The sequence below is a fragment of the Procambarus clarkii genome, chromosome 1, assembly GCF_040958095.1.
Source record: "Procambarus clarkii isolate CNS0578487 chromosome 1, FALCON_Pclarkii_2.0, whole genome shotgun sequence".
Classification (NCBI taxonomy): Eukaryota; Metazoa; Arthropoda; class Malacostraca; order Decapoda; family Cambaridae; genus Procambarus; species Procambarus clarkii.
Genome location: NC_091150.1, coordinates 29242529 through 29268776, shown reverse-complemented (window position 1 = coordinate 29268776; position 26248 = coordinate 29242529). Strand labels below are relative to the sequence as shown.

The 26248-nt window shown below is 42.8% G+C and overlaps 1 protein-coding gene across 4 annotated transcripts in view; it reads right to left on the bottom strand.

Annotated features, from left to right (window-relative positions):
* Positions 1 to 26248, bottom strand: part of PlexA (plexin A) — a 418994-nt gene that overhangs the window by 36037 nt on the left and 356709 nt on the right. For all 4 annotated transcript variants that reach the window (XM_069324085.1, XM_069323905.1, XM_069324026.1 and 1 more), the window contains exons 9-10: positions 22026 to 22227; positions 19010 to 19237 (exon numbers count right to left, since the gene is read on the bottom strand). In XM_069324085.1, the coding sequence (XP_069180186.1) occupies positions 19010 to 19237; positions 22026 to 22227 (430 nt within the window). The remainder of the gene's footprint in view (positions 1 to 19009; positions 19238 to 22025; positions 22228 to 26248) is intronic.

Sequence of the window (26248 nt, the reverse complement as noted above, 5' to 3'; positions counted from 1 at the left end):
TGGTTACTCATGCAATACAGTAATGCACTGAATAATACAACTGAGTATTGCTGGCACTTCACAATTAGTTATTCAGTAATATAAATTCCCAGGCAGACATCTGAGTGCGGATGTGGAATGACTGGTCATTGAGCCACTGGCAATGATACTCATGATAACCCAGTATAATATATTAATTTACTTGATGAAAATAGGGTGTCGAGTTTATGAAACATTCTTACCAAGCGGTCCCTTGGTCGCATCACTAGCCAGGGGTCTGTGTCCAAGGACATCACATTCCTGTCAGGTTATGTCAACTTATGCCCCCATGGCGACCTCAACTGAGAGGGGAAAACAGGGGACAAAGTTCATTCCACCATCAAACATACACTTTCGATATATCAAAGAGCAGAAACTCTTAACATCTTTGAATCTTCATACTGATAATAAAAGAAGTGCACAGGTGAAAGACCAAAAGATCCACCATTAGCTTTCCATACGAACTGCTGTGCTTAAAAACTCCAGACATGAATATCAATAGACAGCATATTCTGCTCACCAATCGAAGAAAGAGGCGAAGATCCGGAAACAGCTCTGGATGAAGGCAACTCAATAGGAGGGTTGGGAACCTTTTCATAATATGCAGTCATTTTGGTGGTTAAATTATTTCACATGTTACTGATCCCAATGGGGCACAGGTTGGCAGCCTGATGAAATTGTGATGTTCTACTAGGGACGAAGCCCTGACTCGGGAAATGACCTAAGAGACCTTGCTCAGAAATTGGTACTAAACTATGTGCAATATATTTGGTAAGCTAATTCATTATTGTGTGCACAACAGTAATACACCTGCTGTATAAAGACAGAACAGTAGTATGCATGTTATGTGGTTAACTAAAATGTTACCATTCTTGATAACATGAGCTATCTTTGCTAAGGAAGCAAAGATATTTTTAAACCTGCCTTAACTCTCAACTGGTGATGCCAATTTGATTTTTAATCTATTTATGACAAGCAGAAATTTGTAGTTGTAAATGGCATCTATGGAAATGTTCCATCAGTATCAATTTTTCTTCGATATAGAGATAATTAATATTTATAAGTGGGCTTGTACCACCTCATCCTAATAAACCTGGTTCTAAAAGGCATCAATTTATTATTTGAAGTCTTATAAAATAAATCTTGACATGATGATTATCAGAATAATAATAGATAAATCAAATGCAACCATTTGTAAATAATGCCAAGTGTTTTACAGTGGCCTCAAATGAACAACCATATCCACCCCTCAAACTCCTTGACTCCTCCAGGAACAGGGGACATCACCAGTACCAGTGATAATAGTGTACTACAAAATTATATAACCAAAATGCATGGAAGTCTGTCAACTTTGATATAATATTAATGATTAATCATGTGTATATATTGTCTATCATGTGTATGTATGTATGTATGTATGTATGTATATGTATGTATATGTATGTATATGTGTGTGTGTGTGTAATTACCTAAGTGTAATTACCTAAGTGTAGTTACAGGATGAGAGCTACGCTCGTGGTGTCCCGTCTTCCCAGCACTCTTTGTCATATAACGCTTTGAAACTACTGACGGTCTTGGCCTCCACCACCTTCTCACTTAACTTGTTCCAACCGTCTACCACTCTATTTGCGAAGGTGAATTTTCTTATATTTCTTCGGCATCTGTGTTTAGCTAGTTTAAATCTATGACCTCTTGTTCTTGAAGTTCCAGGTCTCAGGAAGTCTTCCCTGTCGATTTTATCAATTCCTGTTACTATTTTGTACGTAGTGATCATATCACCTCTTTTTCTTCTGTCTTCTAGTTTTGGCATATTTAATGCTTCTAACCTCTCCTCGTAGCTCTTGCCCTTCAGTTCTGGGAGCCACTTAGTAGCATGTCTTTGCACCTTTTCCAGTTTGTTGATGTGCTTCTTAAGATATGGGCACCACACAACAGCTGCATATTCTAGCTTTGGCCTAACAAAAGTCATGAACAATTTCTTTAGTATATCGCCATCCATGTATTTAAATGCAATTCTGAAGTTAGAAAGCATTGCATAGGCTCCTTGCACAATATTCTTTATGTGGTCCTCAGGTGATAGTTTTCTATCTAGAACCACTCCTAGATCTCTTTCTTTATCAGAATTCTTTAAAGATTTCTCACATAATATATAGGTTGTGTGGGGTCTATGTTCTCCTATTCCACATTCCATAACATGACATTTATTAACATTAAATTCCATTTGCCAAGTGGTGCTCCATATACTTATTTTGTCCAGGTCTTCTTGAAGGGCATGACAATCGTCTAAATTTCTTATCCTTCCTATTATCTTAGCATCATCAGCAAACATGTTCATATAATTCTGTATACCAACTGGTAGATCATTTATGTACACAATAAACATCACTGGTGCAAGAACTGAACCCTGTGGTACTCCACTTGTGACATTTCTCCATTCCGATACATTGCCTCTGATTACTGCCCTCATTTTTCTATCAGTCAGAAAATTTTTCATCCATGATAGAAGCTTACCTGTCACCCCTCCAATATTTTCCAGTTTCCAGAACAACCTCTTATGTGGAACTCTGTCGAAAGCCTTTTTTAGGTCCAGATAGATGCAGTCAACCCAGCCATCTCTTTCCTGTAATATCTCTGTGGCCCGATCATAGAAACTGAGTAAATTCGATACACAGGATCTTCCTGATCGAAAACCATACTGTCTGTCTGATATTATATCATTTCTCTCCAGGTGTTCTACCCATTTAGTTTTGATTAGCTTTTCCAATACTTTCACTATTACACTTGTCAATGATACAGGTCTATAATTGAGGGGGTCTTCCCTGCTGCCACTTTTGTAGATTGGAACTATGTTAGCCTGTTTCCACACGTCTGCTACGATTCCTGTACACAGGGATGCCTGAAAGATCAGGTGAAGTGGAATGCTGAGCTCAGATGCACATTCTCTCAGAACCCATGGTGAAACGCCATCTGGGCCAGCTGCTTTGTTCCTCCCGAGCTCCTTTAGCATATTTTCCACTTCATCTCTAGACACCTCTATCCGCTCTATGTTGTTCTCTGGAATTCTTATTGTGTCTGGTTCTCTGAAGATTTCATTTTGTACAAACACACTTTGGAACTTTTCATTTAATGTTTCACACATTTCCTTTTCATGTGTGTGTGTGTGTGTGTATGTGTGTGTGTGTGTGTGTGTGTGTGTGTGTGTGTGTGTGTGTGTGTGTGTGTGTGTGTGTGTGTGTGTGTGTGTGTGTGTGTGTGTGTGTATATATGTATATATATATATATGTATATATGTATATATATATATATATATATATATATATATATATATATATATATATATATATATATATATATATATATATATATATATATATATAGTTAGTTTTATAATTTTTCCATTTGAGGTAACAACACAAAAATTCTAACACATGTCAGTTAACATCTAACTAAACACATACATTTCAGTATAATAATTTCATATAATAATAAAAAAAAAATTAAAGCCTAGTGATCTCATTCACGCGTTAAGAGTTGTTGCATCATCACAAGTCTTCCATTATATAAGCTAATCTTTCTGTAGCTATGGGCTTTACCATAGTAATACTGTATCTACGTACACTTATCTGAAGTTTCCTGTGTGACTTCACAACATTAACTTGTTCATGAGGAGATTTACAAACTAGATAACTGGATGAATACAGATGATCATACAGCAATTATAACACTGGAGTAATAACCTTAACAACATCTTCCTTATCAACTGCTATATTAGTTTAGGGTCATCAGTCACAGGAGTTCTTATGCCTACCAGGAACCACGAGCCAGAACCTGGGCCCCTCAGAGAGGTGCAGGGAGCAATGTCCTATGAGCACTTTACATTTGAAGTACTGCATGTCATAACTGCCATTGACCAGGAAAGGACCCAGAAAGGTAAATAAATCAAAACAGACCACTGTCTAGTTAACAAAAACACCATAGACAATCTAGCAATCTACAATGTGCAATCTACATCCCAAAAGATGAAAATAACTCCCCTAGAAAGAAACCAAACAAGCAACCCTTCATCGAACTAGCACTTCCACTTGTTAGTACTACCCCCCCCCCATAGTAGGGGGAAGGGGAGCAGGTAGCCCACCACTCCAGTTCTTGAACGATGAACAACCACCGACCGGAGTGACGGCATGAGGCAGGGAGGGTTTTTGGGGTTCGTTTCCATGGCGCCTTCCTCTTCCCCTTGCTCGATGTGTGTTCACAGACGCCTCGTCCTTGAACACATCACATAGTTCTTGCCCAACTCATTGTCTCAACTGGGGGTTGGAAGGAGGATCTGGGGTCTCTCTCTCTCTCTCTCTTTGGTATGGGGCTTTGAGGCTGGTCACTTTGGGTAACTCTTCTGCCGAGTTATCTGGGTTTTGCACTTCACGCTGTTCACATTCCGGGTCAGTACAATGTCCTGGCAGATGGCCTGATGCACTTCAATCCTCTTTCCACGGAGTGGAACGGATGACTCCACCTCCTTTCTTTGGCTTTGTTGCATGTACGAGGGCACCCATAAGTGGACCTCTTCACATTGGCGTGGTCTCGGTGTCTCCCATTGAACATGGCACTGTTCCCCAACTGTGAGGCCCTCGCAGTAGAGGCTTTTTGGCAGGACTGATCGAAGTGGGGGGGTGGGGGGGAGGTCCCTATCACTCTTCCCCCCAGTCCAGCTGTTGCTCCAGGTTCTTGTTTGGCAGGACTGAACCACTCAGGGGTGAATGATTCTCCTGGCTCCATAGTGGCCAGCTTAACCTTTATTTCAGACGCTGCTTGCTCGGTGTCTGAACCTGGGCATTTTTTCCTGGCTCCGCCTCTTTCAGCAGGTCCTCGCTTTGTTGTGGCCCCTTCGGTTAGGGATTGCTTTTAGATGGCATTGTTTTTGTTGGCTTTGGCCTCTCGGGGTCAGGTTGGGGAGCTTCATCATGCTCTCCTCTGATGCCGGGGGTTCTGTTCATTTGGTCCAGGTGGGTCTTTTTGTTTGTTTGCAGCCTCCTCCTTTTCGGGCAAAGAATGAGAAGGCAGACTTCCAGAGGGGTCCGTTGTTTGTGGATGCTTGGTTGGTTGTGTCCAGTGGCGGCTTTATGCCACTGGACATAAGTGGCCCGACCTGCGGGCCACTTGTTCTGTGATGGTGGACGCTCTATGAGTGGATCCAGTTTCCCAGGTTTCCTGTTCCAGGGCTCATTTATCTCAGGTTGTCCAAAGTGTCGTCAAGTTCAGCTAGCCTGCTGTGTACCCTCGTGCTCATGACGTTCGAAAGTATGCTGCTCTCGCAGCAGTTTTTAGCAACATGTCTTGGGTAGACATTTGGGCACAAGGGTTTTGGAGGTCGAACAGGGTCCTGGCCGCCAGGTATCTAGTATATGTTCCAGTTCCTTCTCAGCCGTGTGTGGCTTTGGGACACCCATCTCTTCTTTGTCATGAGACTTGTAGTGCTGCCAAGTCCTGGGCAAGTCTCTCCTTTTACTTATGTTTGGGTAGTTAGCTTCAGGGAGCCAACGGGTCTCCCCACAGAATGCCATTGTTGGATGTTATGAAATGTGATTTTCTGGGTGAGCCCTGGTGGCTCCCTGACACCCACCCACTCTCCCTCCCTCCCTCCCTCCCCCCAGTCGGTGGTTTTTCATTGTTCAAGAACTGAATTGGTGGGCAGCCGGCTGCCCCACAGACCACACACAGTGGTCTGTTTTGATTCACCTACCTTTTGGGTCCTTCCTTGGTCGAAGGCAATTATGACATACTTGAATTGTAAAGTGCTCATAGGGCATTGTTCTCTGTGCCTCTCTGAGGGGACCAGGTTCTGGCTCATGATTCCCGGTAGGCATAAGAACTCCTGTGACTGATGACCCTAAACTAATATAGCACTTATCAGTTCGAATAGCTTCAGGGAGCCGACAGGGTTCCCCAACAGAAAATAATAACAATCTGACCAAATCAAAAATTATTATGAATGTCAATATGCAATCATCTACTGGCCAGTTCAAACCCGCTTCACTTTGGGGTAAGGTGTATCAACAGATCCCAGAAAATGAATCTTGAGATACTGTACATCTTGACGAATTTTGCGAAGTTCTGCAAAAATTTCTATTTTAAATTTTTCAAAGAAAATATCCATTAATGCCTGAAGTTCAAAGGAACTAAGTTCTCCGACTTTCTTGTTGCCAAGGTTCTGCAAATTCTGTTCCAAAGTCCAAATGTCTGATTCTACTGATTCAGTAGTAGGCATTATCATGGAGGGAGAGGTGGTGGAGATGGTGGGATTTCCTGCAACCTCTGAAAGGGTTTTTGCTAAACAAAACAAAAGAAAGAGGGAGGAGATAGATAGATAGATAGATAATTATTATATATATATATATATATATATATATATATATATATATATATATATATATATATATATATATATATATATATAGTATTATATATATATATATATATATATATATAGTATTATATATATATATATATATATATATATATATATATATATATATATATATATATATATATATATATGTATAGTATTATACAGAATATATATTATATATATATAACATACAAATTATATATATATATATTATATATATTACGTATATATTATATATGCACTGGAACCTCGAATCGGTGAATCTCCGGTTGAAACGCGCACTTTCCTAGCTGGATTTACTTACCCGATTACACGAACTCGTGCTCGCCTAAGTGGGGGATAACCGGATTTGCATAGGATGTTGGGGGAAAGTTCACGGTTGGAAAACTTGCCCATCATATCATTGGTTAAAAATTAAGGATTTTTTTGTGGATTCAGCCCATTAAGCATGGGAAATATTAGGGTATGAATGGTAACTCTGTTAACATGGCTCTAATCATGATTTTAATGATTTTCATAGATAAGAGCAGTATTAACCACTTAACTGCGCCAGCGAGTATTCTCGGTCGGCGGGAACCTGTGCCAACTGAAAAAATTCTCTTTGATTTTTCGGTACCAATTCTAAATGTGTACGAGGTTGGTTGTGTACGAAATGGACTCTTAAGGACCTCCAGTGAGAGGCAGCCATCTTGGAAAAAATTCCCAGAATGCCTTAGGGCTGCTGGCTGGGTTAGTACTGAATGAGCAACCATGGGTGGTACTGAATGAGCAACTCCCAAACACCTGTCCGACGCAGTGTTGAAAGATAACGTTCTGTCGGTGAAATTCAAACTTTATTGTTTGAAGAACATAAGGGTCATAATATTGGTGAAGCTAGGCGCAATAAGAACCTAACACAAAGGTCGGATGCAAGTGATATAGCACCTATGAGGACGATGCAGCGAGCGTATCCAGTTGTAGCTCTGAGCGTCACCCTTGCAATCCTATGCTATCTACAATTTATTTAAATGATACATAGATGATTCGTTTTCTGCGTTCAGTGATTATGCATCCGATACAAATAGCATAGATGAACAGTGTTAGCGGCTTCCATGGTGGTGTTTTCCATAGATATTTTCAAGAATACCTGAATCCCTTCCTAACTAACGGACACTCTTTGAGGCTAGCTGAATTTCTTTCTGACTGACGGACACTCTTGAGGTAAGCTGAATCTCTTCCTGTGTAGGACCATACAAAGCGATCTTTTCAAGACTAACTTGTAAATTGATCTTTTCCTATAATCTTTTCAATACTACCTTATGCTTTACAAGCTTGGCTACATACAACCTACAAGTACTAAAACCAAGGGTGTACATGAGTGCATTATTTGCAAGCACACAGAATGAAGAAACAGGAAGCAAAAATTTATCTGTACTTGGTGCCCTGAGAGCGAAGTCGAGCTGTGTACCATGGGCAACTTCGTTGATTATTACTCACTTCCGGAGTACTGAGTGTGTAATACAGTGTGTTATTGTGTAAATAGTGTGTAAAACTGTACATATTGTAATTTTAGTGAATTTTTACCAGGTAATATTGCGACAATAAACATTTATTGTGGACACATTACTGACACATGTATCACAGATCCAGGGAACATTATAAACGTTCTACTATATACATATTGTAAAAGACACAAATATGCATCATATATGGTAAAAGAAACAAATAAAATGCATTGGAAATACATTAAACAAATAATTGAAAATATATTTGTGGCAACACCCGGTGCTTGAATGGCCCGCGCGACCGTGTCTGGGCGAGTCATGCACGGGTGAGCAGGCCCTGATGACGTCACAGCGCACCTTGTCCACATCCCCACAGCCAAAGTAAGTGGAATTTGGTATTTATTTTTACATAGACATGTTCAGGGAAGAGAATTTATCATTTTACGAAGAAAAAAGAATTTTTTGGAACACTTTATTTCATGCGCACCGGGGAAATTTCACAATAAACTCGGCGCAGCACGGTGGTTAAGAGAGAGAGAGAGTTGGGGCACTGGGAAAGCATTAAATAAAACCAAATTCTATGGTTCGTTTTCATTTTTAGATTTCCAAGTTTTCATTCTCAAACATGGGCCCATTTCTCTCGGAAAATACGGTTTTGAGACAACAGCATTGCAAATATGCAAGATTTGGTTAAAATCTCTTTACAGACAGGTTCTCCTGGTAGCTGTCATTTATATTACAGGTTGAAATTAAAATTATGCTCACTGAAATCAGCCCATAAAACATGGGAAACATTAGGGTGTGAATGGTAACTGTTAATATGGCTCTAATCATGTTTTTAAGGATTTTTGTAGATGGGCACAATATTATAAGAAAGAGCTAGGGCCTTTCGAAAACATTGACCACATTTAAAACCAAACTCAATGGTTAAATTCAAGGAGGGGTGGAGGCAGTGAGGGAGGGACAGAGGCAGTTTGGGAAGGGATAGAGGTACTAAGAGAAGGGTATAGAGGGGAGGGGGGATAGAGGCAATGAATAATGAATGAAAGCAGAGGGGGCTGTATGCCATGGGTGTAGGTGTCTGTGGAGTGTGGGCATCTGTTGAGTAGGGATGTGGGTGTCTGTGGAGTGGGCATCTGTGGAGTGGGGTGTGGGGGCGTCTGTGGAGTGGGGGCGTCTGTGGAGTGGGGTGTGGGGGCATCTGTGGAGTGGGGTGTGGGGGGCATCTGTGGAGTGGGGTGTGTGGGGCGTCTGTGGCGTGGGGTGTGTGGGGCGTCTGTGGTGTGGGGTGTGTGGGGCGTCTGTGGAGTGGGTGTGTGGGGTGTGTGGGGCGTCTGTGGAGTGGGTGTGTGGGGCGCCTGTGGAGTGGGTGTGTGGGGCGCCTGTGGAGTGGGTGTGTGGGGCGCCTGTGGAGTGGGTGTGTGGGGCGCCTGTGGAGTGGGTGTGTGGGGTGCCTGTGGAGTGGGTGTGTGGGGCGCCTGTGGAGTGGGGTGTGTGGGGCGTCTGTGGAGTGGGGTGTGTGGGGCGTCTGTGGAGTGGGGTGTGTGGGGCGTCTGTGGAGTGGGGTGTGTGGGGCGTCTGTGGAGTGGGGTGTGTGGGGCGTCTGTGGAGTGGGGTGTGTGGGGCGTCTGTGGAGTGGGGTGTGTGGGGCGTCTGTGGAGTGGGAGTGTGTGGGGCGTCTGTGGAGTGGGAGTGTGTGGGGCGTCTGTGGAGTGGGAGTGTGTGGGGCGTCTGTGGAGTGGGAGTGTGTGGGGCGTCTGTGGAGTGGGAGTGTGTGGGGCGTCTGTGGAGTGGGAGTGTGTGGGGCGTCTGTGGAGTGGGAGTGTGGGGTGTGTGGGGCATCTGTGGAGTGGGTGTGTGGGGTGCCTGTGGAGTGGGTGTGTGGGGCGTCTGTGGAGTGGGAGTGTGTGGGGCGTCTGTGGAGTGGGAGTGTGTGGGGCGTCTGTGGAGTGGGAGTGTGTGGGGCGTCTGTGGAGTGGGAGTGTGTGGGGCGTCTGTGGAGTGGGAGTGTGTGGGGCGTCTGTGGAGTGGGAGTGTGGGGCATCTGTGGAGTGGGTGTGTGGGGTGTGTGGGGCATCTGTGGAGTGGGTGTGTGGGGTGCCTGTGGAGTGGGTGTGTGGGGCGTCTGTGGAGTGGGGTGTGTGGGGCGTCTGTGGAGTGGGGTGTGTGGGGCGTCTGTGGAGTGGGGTGTGTGGGGCGTCTGTGGAGTGGGGTGTGTGGGGCGTCTGTGGAGTGGGGTGTGTGGGGCGTCTGTGGAGTGGGGTGTGTGGGGCGTCTGTGGAGTGGGGTGTGTGGGGCGTCTGTGGAGTGGGGTGTGTGGGGCGTCTGTGGAGTGGGGTGTGTGGGGCGTCTGTGGAGTGGGAGTGTGTGGGGCGTCTGTGGAGTGGGAGTGTGTGGGGCGTCTGTGGAGTGGGAGTGTGTGGGGCGTCTGTGGAGTGGGAGTGTGTGGGGCGTCTGTGGAGTGGGAGTGTGTGGGGCGTCTGTGGAGTGGGAGTGTGTGGGGCGTCTGTGGAGTGGGAGTGTGTGGGGCGTCTGTGGAGTGGGAGTGTGTGGGGCGTCTGTGGAGTGGGAGTGTGTGGGGCGTCTGTGGAGTGGGAGTGTGTGGGGCGTCTGTGGAGTGGGAGTGTGTGGGGCGTCTGTGGAGTGGGAGTGTGTGGGGCGTCTGTGGAGTGGGAGTGTGTGGGGCGTCTGTGGAGTGGGAGTGTGTGGGGCGTCTGTGGAGTGGGAGTGTGTGGGGCGTCTGTGGAGTGGGAGTGTGTGGGGCGTCTGTGGAGTGGGAGTGTGTGGGGCGTCTGTGGAGTGGGAGTGTGTGGGGCGTCTGTGGAGTGGGAGTGTGTGGGGCGTCTGTGGAGTGGGAGTGTGTGGGGCGTCTGTGGAGTGGGGTGTGTGGGGCGTCTGTGGAGTGGGGTGTGTGGGGCGTCTGTGGAGTGGGGTGTGTGGGGCGTCTGTGGAGTGGGGTGTGTGGGGCGTCTGTGGAGTGGGGTTGTGTGGGGCGTCTGTGGAGTGGGGTGTGTGGGGCGTCTGTGGAGTGGGGTGTGTGGGGCGTCTGTGGAGTGGGGTGTGTGGGGCGTCTGTGGAGTGGGGTGTGTGGGGCGTCTGTGGAGTGGGGTGTGTGGGGCGTCTGTGGAGTGGGGTGTGTGGGGCGTCTGTGGAGTGGGGTGTGTGGGGCGTCTGTGGAGTGGGGTGTGTGGGGCGTCTGTGGAGTGGGGTGTGTGGGGCGTCTGTGGAGTGGGGTGTGTGGGGCGTCTGTGGAGTGGGGTGTGTGGGGCGTCTGTGGAGTGGGGTGTGTGGGGCGTCTGTGGAGTGGGGTGTGTGGGGCGTCTGTGGAGTGGGGTGTGTGGGGCGTCTGTGGAGTGGGGTGTGTGGGGCGTCTGTGGAGTGGGGTGTGTGGGGCGTCTGTGGAGTGGGGTGTGTGGGGCGTCTGTGGAGAGGGGTGTGTGGGGCGTCTGTGGAGTGGGGTGTGTGGGGCGTCTGTGGAAGTGGGGTGTGTGGGGCGTCTGTGGAGTGGGGTGTGTGGGGCGTCTGTGGAGTGGGGTGTGTGGGGCGTCTGTGGAGTGGGGTGTGTGGGGCGTCTGTGGAGTGGGGTGTGTGGGGCGTCTGTGGAGTGGGGTGTGTGGGGCGTCTGTGGAGTGGGGTGTGTGGGGCGTCTGTGGAGTGGGGTGTGTGGGGCGTCTGTGGAGTGGGGTGTGTGGGGCGTCTGTGGAGTGGGGTGTGTGGGGCGTCTGTGGAGTGGGGTGTGTGGGGCATCTGTGGAGTGGGGTGTGTGGGGTGTCTGTGGAGTGGGGTGTGTGGGGTGTCTGTGAAGTGGGTGTGTGGGGTGTCTGTGGAGTGGGTGTGTGGAGTGGGTGTGTGGAGTGGGTGTGTGGGGTGTCTGTGAAGTGGGTGTGTGGGGCGTCTGTGGAGTGGGTGTGTGGGGCGTCTGTGGAGTGGGTGTGTGTAGGGCGTCTGTTTAGTGGGTGCATGGGGCATCAGGAGTGGGTGTGTGGGCATCAGAAGTGGATGTGGGCATCAGAAGTGGATGTGGGCATCAGTAGTGGATGTGGGCATCAGTAGTGGATGTGGGCATCAGTAGTGGATGTGGGCACCAGTAGAGGATGTGGGCATCAGTAGAGGATGTGGGCATCAGTAGAGGATGTGGGCATCAGTAATGGGTGTGGGTATTCAGCTCACCCTCTTGTTTTGGTAGTACTTATAGTAACGATGAGGACCATATTATATACTGTATACTGACATACAACAAAATTAGAAAGTAGAAATCGGCACTATTGAGTTGGACAAACCAGAAAACTTTTTCTACTTATGTTGCAAAGACAAACTAAACTAACCTAACCTAACCTTCCTAGGCCCAATACATGATATCTGAGGCCTAATATAGTACATGTGTGTGCTATACTAGGCCTACGAATATTTAAGTTTCTCTTTAGCTTCATTTCTTTCTGACTTTATAAAGTGAATAGGACAAAGTTCTACCATCTAATTTCTTAGTACAGTATGTCAAGGTTTGCACTATGGTGCACATAGTTACTAAAACTACTATCTAAACAGGAAAATCGGTATTGGCATGTGTGTGCCTGCATATTAATGTCAGTGTGTGGGCAAATTCATGTAGGAGATGTGGGGAAGTAGTACTGTATGGAGAGTTACAGGTCTTACAGGTCCACAGTGAGTTAAGAGATGACAGGACTGGCACACATTAACCCTAGCTATGAATGGGTCATGGGGTTTGGGGGTTATGGGTAAGGAAATGGTCTGAGGGGGTCCATAGAATTACCCAAATCTACCCAAATCCTGCTAGCATTACATAAGTAATGAAGAAATATTGTATATTTACTCACTATAATGTTGGTGCTGAGTGGAGAACATGATCAGACCTATTTTTACTCTTAAATAATCTAATTTCATAACGAAATTAGAAGTACAGGTAAATATGTAGCAGGTGACACCATAGGAAGTCGACGGTCCAAGCGACAATGTTGTGGAGCGACTTATCCAAGACATATGGTCGCCTAGAGTGTTTGTTGCCACATCAGCCTCAAGTACCCTTCTTGGCAACAGTTCGCCCAGCAGCCACCCATGGTGGCTTGGAAGAGAATGAATTTCCTTAAGGCCCACTTGGGAAGAGCCTCTTGCCATAAGACCCCACCATCCCTAAATCTAACCTGACGCCTTGACCTTCAGGGGCAATGAGCGGACTCTCTTGAGACTCCGACACTGGGGACACGAAGTTGAAAGATCCCCCACATGAAAAAACATAACATATTCAAATATAATCTTTATTTGTGAATCTATTAATTAAGCAATATATCAGAGCATGTAGGGTACAGTGTTCGATGAGCGAAAAGGACACGAGTTGTTTAAGTAGCGAACGCATACCAACGAATAACATTAATATCTATATAACAAAATTATTGTCCTGTGGAGTTGATTTAACTTCCAGACACTTTTTTTAAATAAATATTAAATATTTTGTGACTATTTATGAAAGATGTTGTTATAAATGTGCATTCTACTTGTTAATACCTGTATCACCAATTAAATTTGCAACAATTTGAACAATGAAGTGCAACGACTGAATCACTGTGTACAGGAGGCTGATATGGCAGCAAACACACTCCAGGCAACCATATGCCTTGGATAAGTCACTCCACAACATTGTCATTTGGACCGTTGACTTCCTATGGCATCACCTGCTACATATTTACTTCTAATTTTGTTATGAAATTAGATTACAATATTTCAGAGTAAAAATAGGTTTGATTATGTTCTGCATTCAGCGCCAACATTATAGCGAGTAAATATACCATATTCCTTCATTACTTACGTAATGCTAGCAGAATTTGGGTAGATTTGGGTAGATTTGGGTAATTCTATGAACCGGTCAGAGGTGTCACAGGAGTTTTTTAATCATATACAGTACAGTATTTTAAATTTTGCCCTGTAGGGCTGGTTACTAATTTTAAATAATAAAGTAATATTTGTGCAGCATTTGGTTGTATACATATTAATTTACATATTTACAAGAATATAAAATGGGTTTTGACACAATTTAAGACATATGATGTTACATCATCCTACAGCAAATAGGGAGGGGTAGGGGGGTTTGAGCTGGTAAAGTGAGGGGTGAGGGGTTGAGCTGGTAAGGGAGGGGTGAGGGGTTGAGCTGGTAAAGGGAGCGGTGGGAGGGTGAGCTGGATAAAGGGGGATGGGGGGGGAGGGTGAGCAGGATAGAGGGAGGGGGTGAAGGGGGGGGGTGGACCGGAAGGAGAGGTGTGATAATGTCTGGCCATTGTTCTCTGTCTAGTCTGGCAGTCTGTGGCACAGACTCTGTGCAGCCTGTACATTACAGCCTGATAGTATGTCTAGCCTGACAGCCTGTCAAGTCTAGTATCGTCTAACGTGACAACCTGTCATGCCTGATAGTCTGTCTAGACTGACAATATCCAGACCCAGTTTATCTAGCCTGACACTCGGTCTACACCCAGTTTGTCTAGCCTAGCAGCATGCCAAGCCTGGCAGTATGTTTAGCCTGGGTCTGCCAAGCCTGGTAGCATGTCTAGCCTGGGTCTGCCAAGCCTGGCAGCATGTCTAGCCTGAGTCTGCTAAGCCTGGCAACATGTCTAGCCTGTTACCTTATATTTCCTATGCTCTTCTGGATGATTTCACAAAGAGATTAATTAACTTTATCCTATGATATGATGGGACAACTTTTCCACCAGTCTATGAACTCTGTTCCTCCATCATAAGCAAACCAGCACATCCCCTGTTCCAGTGAACTCTTGTTCGTTGAATCAGGTGAGTAAATATGACCTGGAAAGTGTGCGTTCCAACCGGAGATTCGTCGAATCAAGGTTCCATTGTATATTTTTTGTAATTATTATTATTATTATTATTATTATTATAATATTATATATATATATATATATATATATATATATATATATATATATATATATATATATATATATATATATATATATATATATATATATATATATATATATATATATATATATATATATATATATATATATATATATATATATATATATATATATATATATATATATATATATATATATATATATATATATATATATATATATATATATATATATATATATATATATATATATATATATATATATATATATATATATATATATATATATATATATATATATATATAATGTCGTACCTAGTAGCCAGAACGCACTACTCAGGGCGAATTAATTGTTTTTCGACTACCTAACCTACCTAACCTAACCTAACCTAACTTTTTCGGCTACCTAACCAAACCTAACCTATAAAGATAGGTTAGGTTAGGTTAGGTAGGGTTAGTTAGGTTCGGTCATATATCTACGTTAATTTTAACTCCAATAAAAAAAAATGACCTCATACATAATGAAATGGGTAGCTTCATCACTTCATAAGAAAAAAATTAGAGAAAATATATTAATTCATGAAAACTTGGCTTATTAGGCAAATCGGGCCTTGCATAGTAGGCTGAGAAGTGAGTTCTGGCTACTAGGTACGACATATATATATATATATATACATATATACATATATACATATATATATATATATATAAATAAATTATATATATATATATATATATATATATAATTTATTTATATATATATATATATATATATATATATATATATATATATATATATATATATATATATATATATATATATATATATATATATATATATATATATATATATATATATATATGTCGTACCTAGTAGCCAGAACGCACTTCTCTGCCTACTATACAAGGACCGATTTGCCTAATAAGCCAAGTTTTCATGAATTAATGTTTTTTCGACTACCTAACCTACCTAACCTAACCTAACCTAACTTTTTGGGCTACCTAACCTAACCTAACCTATAAAGATAGGTTAGGTTAGGTTAGGTAGGGTTGGTTAGGTTCGGTCATATATCTACGTTAATTTTAACTCCAATAAAAAACAATTGACCTCATACATAATGAAATGGGTAGCTTTATCATTTCATAAGAAAAAAAATATAGAAAATATACTAATTCAGGAAAACTTGGCTTATTAGGCAAATCAGGCCTTGCATAATAGGCTGAGAAGTGCATTCTGGCTACTAGGTACGACATATATATATATATATATATATATATATATATATATATATATATATATATATATATATATATATATATATATGTCGTACCTAGTAGCCAGAACGCATTTCTCGGCCTACTATGCAAGGCCCGATTTGCCTAGTAAGCCAAGTTTTCATGAATTAATTGTTTTTCGTCTACCTAACCTACCTAATCTAACCTAACCTAACTTTTTCGGCTACCTAACCTAACCTTACCTATAAAGATAGGTTAGGTTAGGTTAGGTAGGGTTGGTTAGGTTCGGTCATATATCTACGTTAATTTTAACCCCAATAAAAAAAATTGACCTCATACATAATGAAATGGGCAGCTTTATCATTTCATAAGAAAAAAATTAGAGAAAATATATTAATTCAGGAAAACTTGGCTTATTAGGCAAATCGGGCCTTGCATAGTAGGCTGAAAAGTGCGTTCTGGCTACTAGGTACAACATATATATATATATATATATAAAGTGTAAATACTGTAATCTTGACATGACAATTGCAAAGCTTTCATCAGTTTACACATTACAGGTATATTCAAATACTGCATTATAATGACTTATTTTAGACAGTCACTTACTAAATGTATATAATTCAGTTTCTTCTGTCAGTTCTAATACTGCCACAATTCATAACAAAATTAATTTCTTTTATTTAAAGCATTAACAGATTGGTAAGACATAGCTAGATATAATTGTATACTGTTATACCTGGTATTGCATATTAGTTGCCATTAGTATGTTAGCTTTCAAACACCCTTTAGCCCTTTCACTGCAATACTTCCTACATACCTACCTGTTGTTGATTCCAAGGATCATTGTCCCTGTGTGTGGCCTGATCTCTGACCAGGCCACACACAGGGACCAGTGTGGCCTGGTCTCTGACCAGGCCTGCTGGCTGATGGCCTGGGCAACCAATTCTATTGGACACAGGTGCTCACAGCCTGATACATCAATCACAGTCTGGTTTATCAGGTATCCTTTGGAGGTGTTTATCAAGTTCTCTCTTGAACACTGAGAGGTCAGTCAGCTATGCCCCTTATGTGTAGAATGAGTGTTATAAAGATGTGATGATGGTCCTTGATGTTGATATTCTCTAGGTATACCCAATGCACCTCCTCTTTTAAATTGGGCTATTTTGTACATCCTGCCATGCCTACTGGGATTCACATGGAGTTATTTCCATGTTTAGATTTGGAACCAGTCCTCCTAATATTTTCCCCAAGTGTAAATTACTATGCATCTCTCTCGCCTGCTCCCTAAAGCTGGGTTTTCCCACCCAGCATGCCATGAAGGGTCCATAGGTGTACCATGAAAATTTGAGGGAAGGTAAAAAGTAACTAATTATAAGTAAGATGAACATTAATTTTAATTTTAAAAATCACTCTTTTAACCCTTAAGCTGCCAAGGGGTCCTGAGGAGATTTACACCCCTGTGCGCAAGAAAAAAAATTCTTAAATTTTTTCGTCTTCTAAAAATGTTAATTTGTGTTCTCTGAGCTCAATCTCTGAGCACAAAAAAAATCGTAAGCGACATATTTTGGGCACAAATGGCTGAGGAAGTCTGACAAAATGTGGGCGTTGACAGAGCAGTTGTCAGAGGCGGTCAGTGTCACCCAAGCTGTCAGGTGGGATCTTGGTACAAAGATATTATTACCTAATTATTTCAATGTCTCCGACTTATTTTTTCTTAGTTTTTTGCAGTAATATTATTCAATAGTGTGTAGTGTGATAGATTTATATAATAAAATGTGTGAATCATTGCTATACTCAAAAGTATGGTGTTCATATTAGTGATTCAATTATTACGTTCATAAAACAATAAACAAATAGTTTTGCTGTTATTACACTATATGCACACATTATACATAAGTATCTATATGGTTTGTTCCCCACAACTGTATAACTAAGCTGATATAGTTAGTTCAGGCACTAAGAGACGTTGCTACACACACAGTCAGCTGACGGTTGCCCCTCTCACTCATTCAAGGTCAAGCGCACTAAAATTTCTCCTCCAACAATACTATTTGTAGTGTTATTACCCTATATACACACATTATATATAAGTATCTACATGTTGTATGCACTGTAACTGTATACCCAAGCTTGTAGGGTGCCCAAAGAGCATAGTGGCCACCCTCTACACAGCTAGACAAGTCATGCAGATGAAGCCACCTCCGTCACCCAAATGGCTCCTCCTAACATAATACTTTTGCTGTTATTACACTAATACACACATTATATATAAGTATCTACATTTGTGTTCACCATAGAGAACCACTGAGCTGGTATGGTGAATGCAGACAATAACAGGTGGCCACACAGTCAGCAAACGACGCTATCTCCCTCCCTCCCTCCCTCCCTCAGCATTACTTCTTGCACACAGCACTAATTATCACAACAATCCTGCTAATTTTTATCACTAAAAAATAAATTTAAATAAATATTTATACTACAGTATAAATACTGTAATATATATATATATATATATATATATATATATATATATATATATATATATATATATATATATATATATATATATATAATTACAGTATTTATATATATTGAAATAAAGCAGCCTAAAGCAATTTTCTGATAAATACATTACAATTATTGTATATAAACCTAGATACACACATTATGTACACAGTTGCCTTATAACCTCATGCAACAAGAATTTTCATGTTTTACTACCACAATCTTGGCTCTCTCTTCAAGACAGAATAAATATGAATAAATGGGCAAGTTGAATATTAGTAAGCAACATAAAAGTTCATATACATTTTCAGTACAGTACTTGTCTTACCATCTTTATGTCAGCCATGGCATATAATACAGACGGCTACTCATGCATAAACATTCTATTTTTTGTCGTCTTCTTTCATTTAGTAAATGCAAACACTATATACAGTACTTATGTAAAGCATTAAAATTTATAGACTACAAATTACGTACCTCTGATAGTAACATTTGTACCACCATCCCAGGGTCCACTCTTAGGGAAGAAATCGGTGATATTAATGTTTGGACACGTGCGATCACGGTCCAGCCACGAGCCCCCAAGACACTGATCTTGAACCTCACACCGGCCTGTTGATTGGCACCAGCCACATTTGAAGCGCTCCAGCAGACTTAAACACATTCCACAGTTGTCAGCCATCAGGTGACACTGGTATACTAACACTGTTGACAAATAAACATAATACATTAGACACTGAACATCAAAGTCCAGAGCAGGAAGATATAAAAACAATGATGTATACCATATTCTTTAATGGTCCCATTATATGTATATAAATAATGTAGGTATGTTTAGATCCTAGTTGATCAGGAGAAGTATCTTCCCATCATATCTCAGGAAAATTAAAATGATTAAAATTATATGCACAAAAATGTTTTTGTTTATATAACTTGTGGTGGTCATACCTGGCTGACCTGCATGCTCATCAGTACCCCTCTAGAATTGTAACAAGCTAAGCTTGTTTTAGAAGTTTACAGATCTCAGATCATATGGGTTATAGGGAACACAAGCTTTGCAGTGAGAGAGTACTTTTCACCTGGGTAGAAACAAAAGGTCACTCTCCAGAGATTAAAGGATTAGCGAGGGTAGAAGACAAAATGGCTACGTTTCCCTTGTATTAATTCAACATTGATGAATAATTCAATACAGTAATTGTAGTAATAACCAATCTGGTTTAAGTACTTAGGTTAACATGAATGTAGAGTAAAGATTAAGGCTATCAAAGAGGCTATTAAGGCTATTATGCTATCAAAGAGACAGTGACGTCATTTAGAATAGGGGACTATTTCGTCAGGCTTCGTCTCTGACCCACCCTGGGTCAAGGTCATGTGGCTGGGAAGATCATAAATTTCCGGATTGTTAATTCATAAATTATATATTCAGGTCGCTATTTAATATTGTAATTGGAAATGGCTGGGCCCAACAACCTAGAGAATTACTATCAGTTTCAATAGGAATTCAATCATCTGGGTGGCCAGTAAACAAGATCAGCTTGTTCAATTAACCTTGCTTAGTAATCTAGCAACCAGAGAGGCTGGCGGAGTAATCCTATCTAGCCTTACAGTCTGGAGGTCAGAGAGTAGATTGGTATGGAGTGGACAGCTGGCAGGTCAACATCTCGCCTCCAGAAGGCCAGGTGAACATCAGGCTGGGTTTAAGTTTTAACGGTAAAGTGCTTAGAGTTGGTACAGTTGATTTTAGGTCCATTAACTCATTGCCTATAGAATAGGAAATATTTTAGTAGGATGCATTTCAGTTTAGGGAGTGTTCAGAGTAGGGAATGTCAGGCTCAATTCCCCCATTACTATTAATTTTGTTTCAATAAATTTGTTTATTAATTTCTAGTTCTGTGTTTTGAGTTCACCCATAAGAATATCTATAATTGTCTTTGCCACAAAAGTCCACGAGCCGGTGGTTATTGAATGAGTCGCTGAGGGTACTTTCCAAACAAGCCTAATCTATTTAAATACATATATATTCCTTGGTTTTCGAGTTTAATCCGCATTTAACGTAAATTCATCCATCCCTTTTCAATTAATTGGGGATTAACTCTCAAGGATTTAATGGTTAATTGATTGATCCAACCCACAATTTATTAACAGTTATTTTTGCATGGGTTGGTGGTGGTAGCTGAGAAGATCTCAAGAGTTTGCTAAGGGTCCAGTACAGTTCTTGTGTTTGTAGTATCTAAGGTGATCAATCGTCTAAGATCGCAAGGAGTACACTGAAGGCTATAGTAGAGCTCTGGGTTCTTTTAAGTATAGTTAACTAAGGGCCGTGTAGTGGAACGAAAGAGAGCCATTACCCCCGGGCCCCATTACAGAATGACCCTAAAGAAATGTCTGAAATGTTCCCCAAGACACCAGTGAAAAATGTCTACCTGTCTTAACTATCACAACCCTGTACTAAGTGACCCAAAAAGATCATACCTTATGAAAAACTAATTTGCAAAATAAAGCAAGTTTGAACTTGTATGTAAAATCTAATGAACAATTATCTTGCATGTAAATTATCATTACTGTACTGTCATGTTTTAATAAAAGGAAGTGCAAATTTAAATATAGAAAATCAGTGATAACTAAAAATCATGATTATATGTTGCAGATTACACTACGACAGAAGAAATTATATAGAATACTTTTTCTATTAATTTGTCTTTCATTCTACCCTTACATGCACACGCACATGGGTGTGCGCACACATACATTCTGTAAGAGAGAAAACGTATAGTCAGCGAGGGATATGGACTTGGGAGGGGACATTACACAGAGTAAATGCTGTAATAGCACAGAGGCTATCCGAGGCACACAGACTAACGCCACAACCTCAGCAGCAAATGAAAGGCCAGTAAATGAAACAACAGTCCTGAAGACTCTCGCCAAAGAACTCTTGAAGATACTGTAAACAACAACGTAAGTAAAAATGAGCCGTCTGTAATGGGTGACACCTGAGTGAGTAGGTAAATACAAATTGAAAACCTTAATGATCTAGAGAGATCCAAGAAACTCTTCAATATGTTAGCAAATGAGTGAAATCCAAGGCTTAAACCATACACAGATTTAAACGTAAATATGTGCACGTGCTACTTATAAAGTTATTATTCACCACACCAATGAACTGATGGTTAAGAGAGGTGGGGCACAGAAATGAACTTCCTTCTTTGACCACAAGTAGATCAGTAATTACCTACACTTCTGTTCCTTCTCCTGGCACCTCACTGCATAACTTCTCCACTCAGAAGGTATCATGATTTTGCCTGCTATCCCGTACACAAGGTTCCATAAAAGATATTGCTCTATAATCAACAGGCTTTAGGTTACTGGCTTCTTACATATATTTTGCTAAAATAACTAAACAAAAAAAATAATGTCTCTAAAGAGGAAGAGGGATATCAGCAGATGCTGTCCTACAGCAATTTAAAGCAAATGAAGAAATTTGTTTAGTACTCACCGTGAATATTATCTGGATTGTCCAGAGGTTTTGAGCCTCCCCAGATCACTGCAAATGTAGCATTTGTAGATGGAGCTGCTGTTGTGTAAGCAAATTCCATCCTGTCACAGTATATTGTGTCACTCAGCAGGTTAGCATTGACACTTGTCACTCTTCCTTCAATGTTGAACTGGCATACAAATCTAGTTTGAGTGATGAATTGCTGCAAATAAAGTAAACAAGATTTAATAAACAAGAAATTACAAAAAGATGCAACAAGTAACTTTTTGAAGCGACGGAGTTCTGATTCACTATAATACTATGTTGTGTGTATTGCATGGTGAACAGATGTATGCAATTTTTAACATCTTTACTTTTTCCTACACATATTTTCTTCAGGCTGATGCATCATCACACCCATTGAAGTAGGAAGTGGAGCAATAATGATGCAACTTATTTAATGATAATTATGAAAAATGAGCATGAATGAGACTGGCTTCAGGTGGCTAATGTATCTGTGTATTAGATAAACCAAGAGAAGAATCTTTTACTTCAGCCAGTTCTCTGTATAAAAAAAAAAGTGTGTGAACCCAAGAAACCCACCTAACCAATTGAGGACGATGCACAGTAAAATGTCAATTTTATATGGCTTTAATTTGAATATATCACATTTTAACAGATTGGTTGATTCCATTCAAAATGCTATGTATCAAGTGAGAGGACAGGTTGTCTCTCGCTGGTGAATCTTGGGCTAGATTCACGAAGATGTTACGCAAACACTTATGAACCTGAACATCTTTTCTCAATCTTTGGCAGCTTTGTTTACAATTATTAAACAGTCAATGAGCTCCCAAGCACCAGTAGGTTGTTTATAACAATAACAACAGTAGATTGACAAGTATTCATGCTTGTAAATTGTTTAATAAATGTAACCAAAGCCATCAAAGATTGAGGAAAGATGTACACGTTCATAAGTACTTGCGTAACTGCTTCGTGGATCTGGCCCCTTGTCTTTCTCTACAAGCATTGAATTGGGATAAATTTAGGAAAGCTGTTTTCCATATTTTTGGGTCCTGTCTAGCTACAAACACTACAGCGTAATTGTAGGTGCGAAATCGCACCTACAAAAAATTGTAGGTGCGGTTTCTTCCACTGATGATTTTGCCCGAGTTATTGTAACTAGAAAACCAGAGGTACAACTCGCCACATGCTCCAAAATTCTTACATTTATGACCTTTATACAATACAGTAATGTTAATATTAGTTTTAGATGATAGCCAGAAAAATTTCAAATCTTGATAATTATAGGAATTTCAATACAAATCACAATTTCCTTAACCTTAAACTGCTCAGCATAAGGGGGCATAATTAAAAAAAAACAGCGTTGAATTAATGAAACGCCATTTTCGAGGCGAGACCCAAAAGGCTCCCCAGAGCTATACTGGGCTGATGTGTATATATTAGACCATGTCAACAGTTAATCGAAGGAGTTCAAAGCCTACTGGAGACCAGAGCCAGAACCTGGCCCCTTTAAGAGAGGCACGAGGAGCAATGGCCTAAAGACACCCCCGTGTAATTGGAAGCAGTCTTGGTCTGCCATCTACCTGGTCAGGCACCCAGAAAGGTAGGAATCTCAAAACAAACTACTGTACTGCTAGTCAAAAATTGCAAACCAAAAGCCAAACTAGCAAACAGAACCCCCAATCAAAAACAAGGAAACAATCATGACATCACCACAACCGCTGCGCATCCGTCTGCACAACCCCCCACCCCCTCCCCAGGAGGGGGACGGGGGGTTCCAGACCTCCACGCTGGCAATTCTCGTAAGTTCAGAGGCCGAGTATCAAAAACGCGAAAAACTGGCGACCGGAGGGAGGGAGGGATGCCGGGGAGCCTCCGGGTCTCACCCAGAAAATGGCGTTTCATTACATTCAATGCTGGTTTTCTGTGGAGAGCCCCTTCGGCTCCCCGGAGCTACCCAACCAAAGATAAGAAAAAAAGGGACTCACATGGGAGGCTGTCGTCACTCGCTTGGGTGACGAGAGTTGTCTCAAAGTCGAGACAACAAGCCGCAACCTGCGACCCAAGGTTATACACGCCCGAGAAGGACTAGAAACATTAACAAGGTAACGTGCAGCCAGGACCCTGTTCGACCTCCAATAGCCCAGTGCCCAAAAGATAGGCCAGGACATTACCAAAGCAGCAGCCGAATGCCGAACTTATGAATGGCGTGGGCACGGGGAAAGACCGCAGGCTGGCTGGACTGAATAATCCCGAGGACAACCTGGGAGACCCGCACCCTGAATTTGGTTAGAAGGGAAAACTGGGTCAACCCAAAGCGTGTCCCCTGCCACCGAGGATGTAACGCACAAATGACAGCAAAGAGCCACAGACACATAACATGATGCACCCCCCCCCCGGCCGAACCAACCAAGTATCAACAACCCAAGGACCCCTCCGGAAAGCAGCAGACTCATTCTTCGCCAGAAAAGAAGGAGACAGCTGCAAACGAAGAAAAGGCCACCAGGACTGAAAGAGCCAGAGGGGGCCCTGTGCCGGAGGGGGCCACCCCAAACCGAGGAGAAGAGAGCAGAGAGCACCCCGTACAATGATCCGGACAGCTCAGGCAGCACATGAGCAGGCCAGAGGTGAACAACGCCCAAGAAAGCTTGCAGAACGGAGCAGAAGTGACATCCACCGCAAATGGAAGCTGCAGTGCCTCCGCCAGCGCCACCTGAAACGAGGCGACAGTATCTAGCATAAGACGACGGTCCTGAAATAACCGAGAGAGAAAGGACAAAACCGACCAGAATCGAAGATAACCTACGAAGAGACAAGTGCCAAAAAGGCTACCAGGAAATTTCATACTGCCGTCGAGACGAAACTTGCAGGTAGGACACCAAGTCACCTGATCACCATACAAGTGGTGATAAACCAGCGTCAAAAAGATCAGACGCGAGAAGCAGAGAAGATCGAACCAGCTACGTACTGGAATGGTTCCATCTGCTGAAAGAGGCGGAGCTGTGGGAAGACCCTGGAGTTTAGACATTGAGCAAGAGGCACCTGAAACCAGGGCTGGGCCGGCCACCAAAGAGTCAACAGGACCACTCATCCCTTATAACTCTCTCTAAGCTAACTAGAACCCGGAGCAACAACCGTACCGGTGGGAAGAGGTACAAGTAACCCCAACTTGACCAGTCCAGCCGAAAGGCATTGACCCTGACGGCCACGCAGTCTGGGAAGGGCGCCACATACACTGGAAGACGTCTCGACTAAGTCGATGCAAAGAGGTCCACCTCTATGTGCCCGTATGTCCGGCAAAGCTAACTGAACGAGTCAGTGTCGACTGTCCATTCCACGGATAGGGGAATGAACCAAGACAGGCCATCCGCCAGTACATCTGACACCCCCTGAATGTGAACCGCCAGGAGAACCAAACCCTGAGAACTCAGCAAATGAGACACCTGAAGTGACCAGCCCCAGAGGCAAGGACCACATCGAACCCCCGCAGTTCAGACAATGAACCACCGAGGAGCAGTCTGAATGGAGCCGGACCATTGCTCCACGAGCAACACGAACCCTCTGAAGTGAATGTCACACCACCGTGAAAGTGCGCCATGCTGTGAGCCCGACAGGAGGACGGATCCCACCGACTCTGGCCGGCCTGGTGAGCAATGGTCACAAAACCCCAGCTGAAAGACGAGGCATCCGTGAACACATCGAGCGAGGGCTCGGGGAGGCATCAGGGCCTATAACCCTGAAAAAAACCTCAGAGGAAGCCGGCGACCCAGCAGCTGACACAAGGCTCCCGGGATCCGAACACAGCGATCACGAGAGCAGCGGAAGGGACGCCCCCGAAGAACCATAACATCCGCCGTAGCCAGATCTGAACTCCACCGGTAGACCAGCACTGCCAAAATCAGGCTCTTGCACCGCCGCTCAAACAACCGATGTGTGACCCGGATGCCATCCAAAAACAGTCATAAGAGGGACCTCAGCCGCAACAATGTCACCAGAGGGAGAGACAAGGAAGCGGTTCGAGAGTCCCACACGAGACCCCAGCCCAGTCCGTACCTGAGAGGGAACCAATTGGGACTTCCAGTACACCAAGAACACGAACCCGGCGAGCTGGTAAGGAACCAAATCCCTGGCAAGCAGACACGCGGATTGGCTGGGAGCCCACACCAGCCAATTGTCGAGGTAAGCCATAAACAACAGCGTCACCTCGATCCGGTTAAAGCACG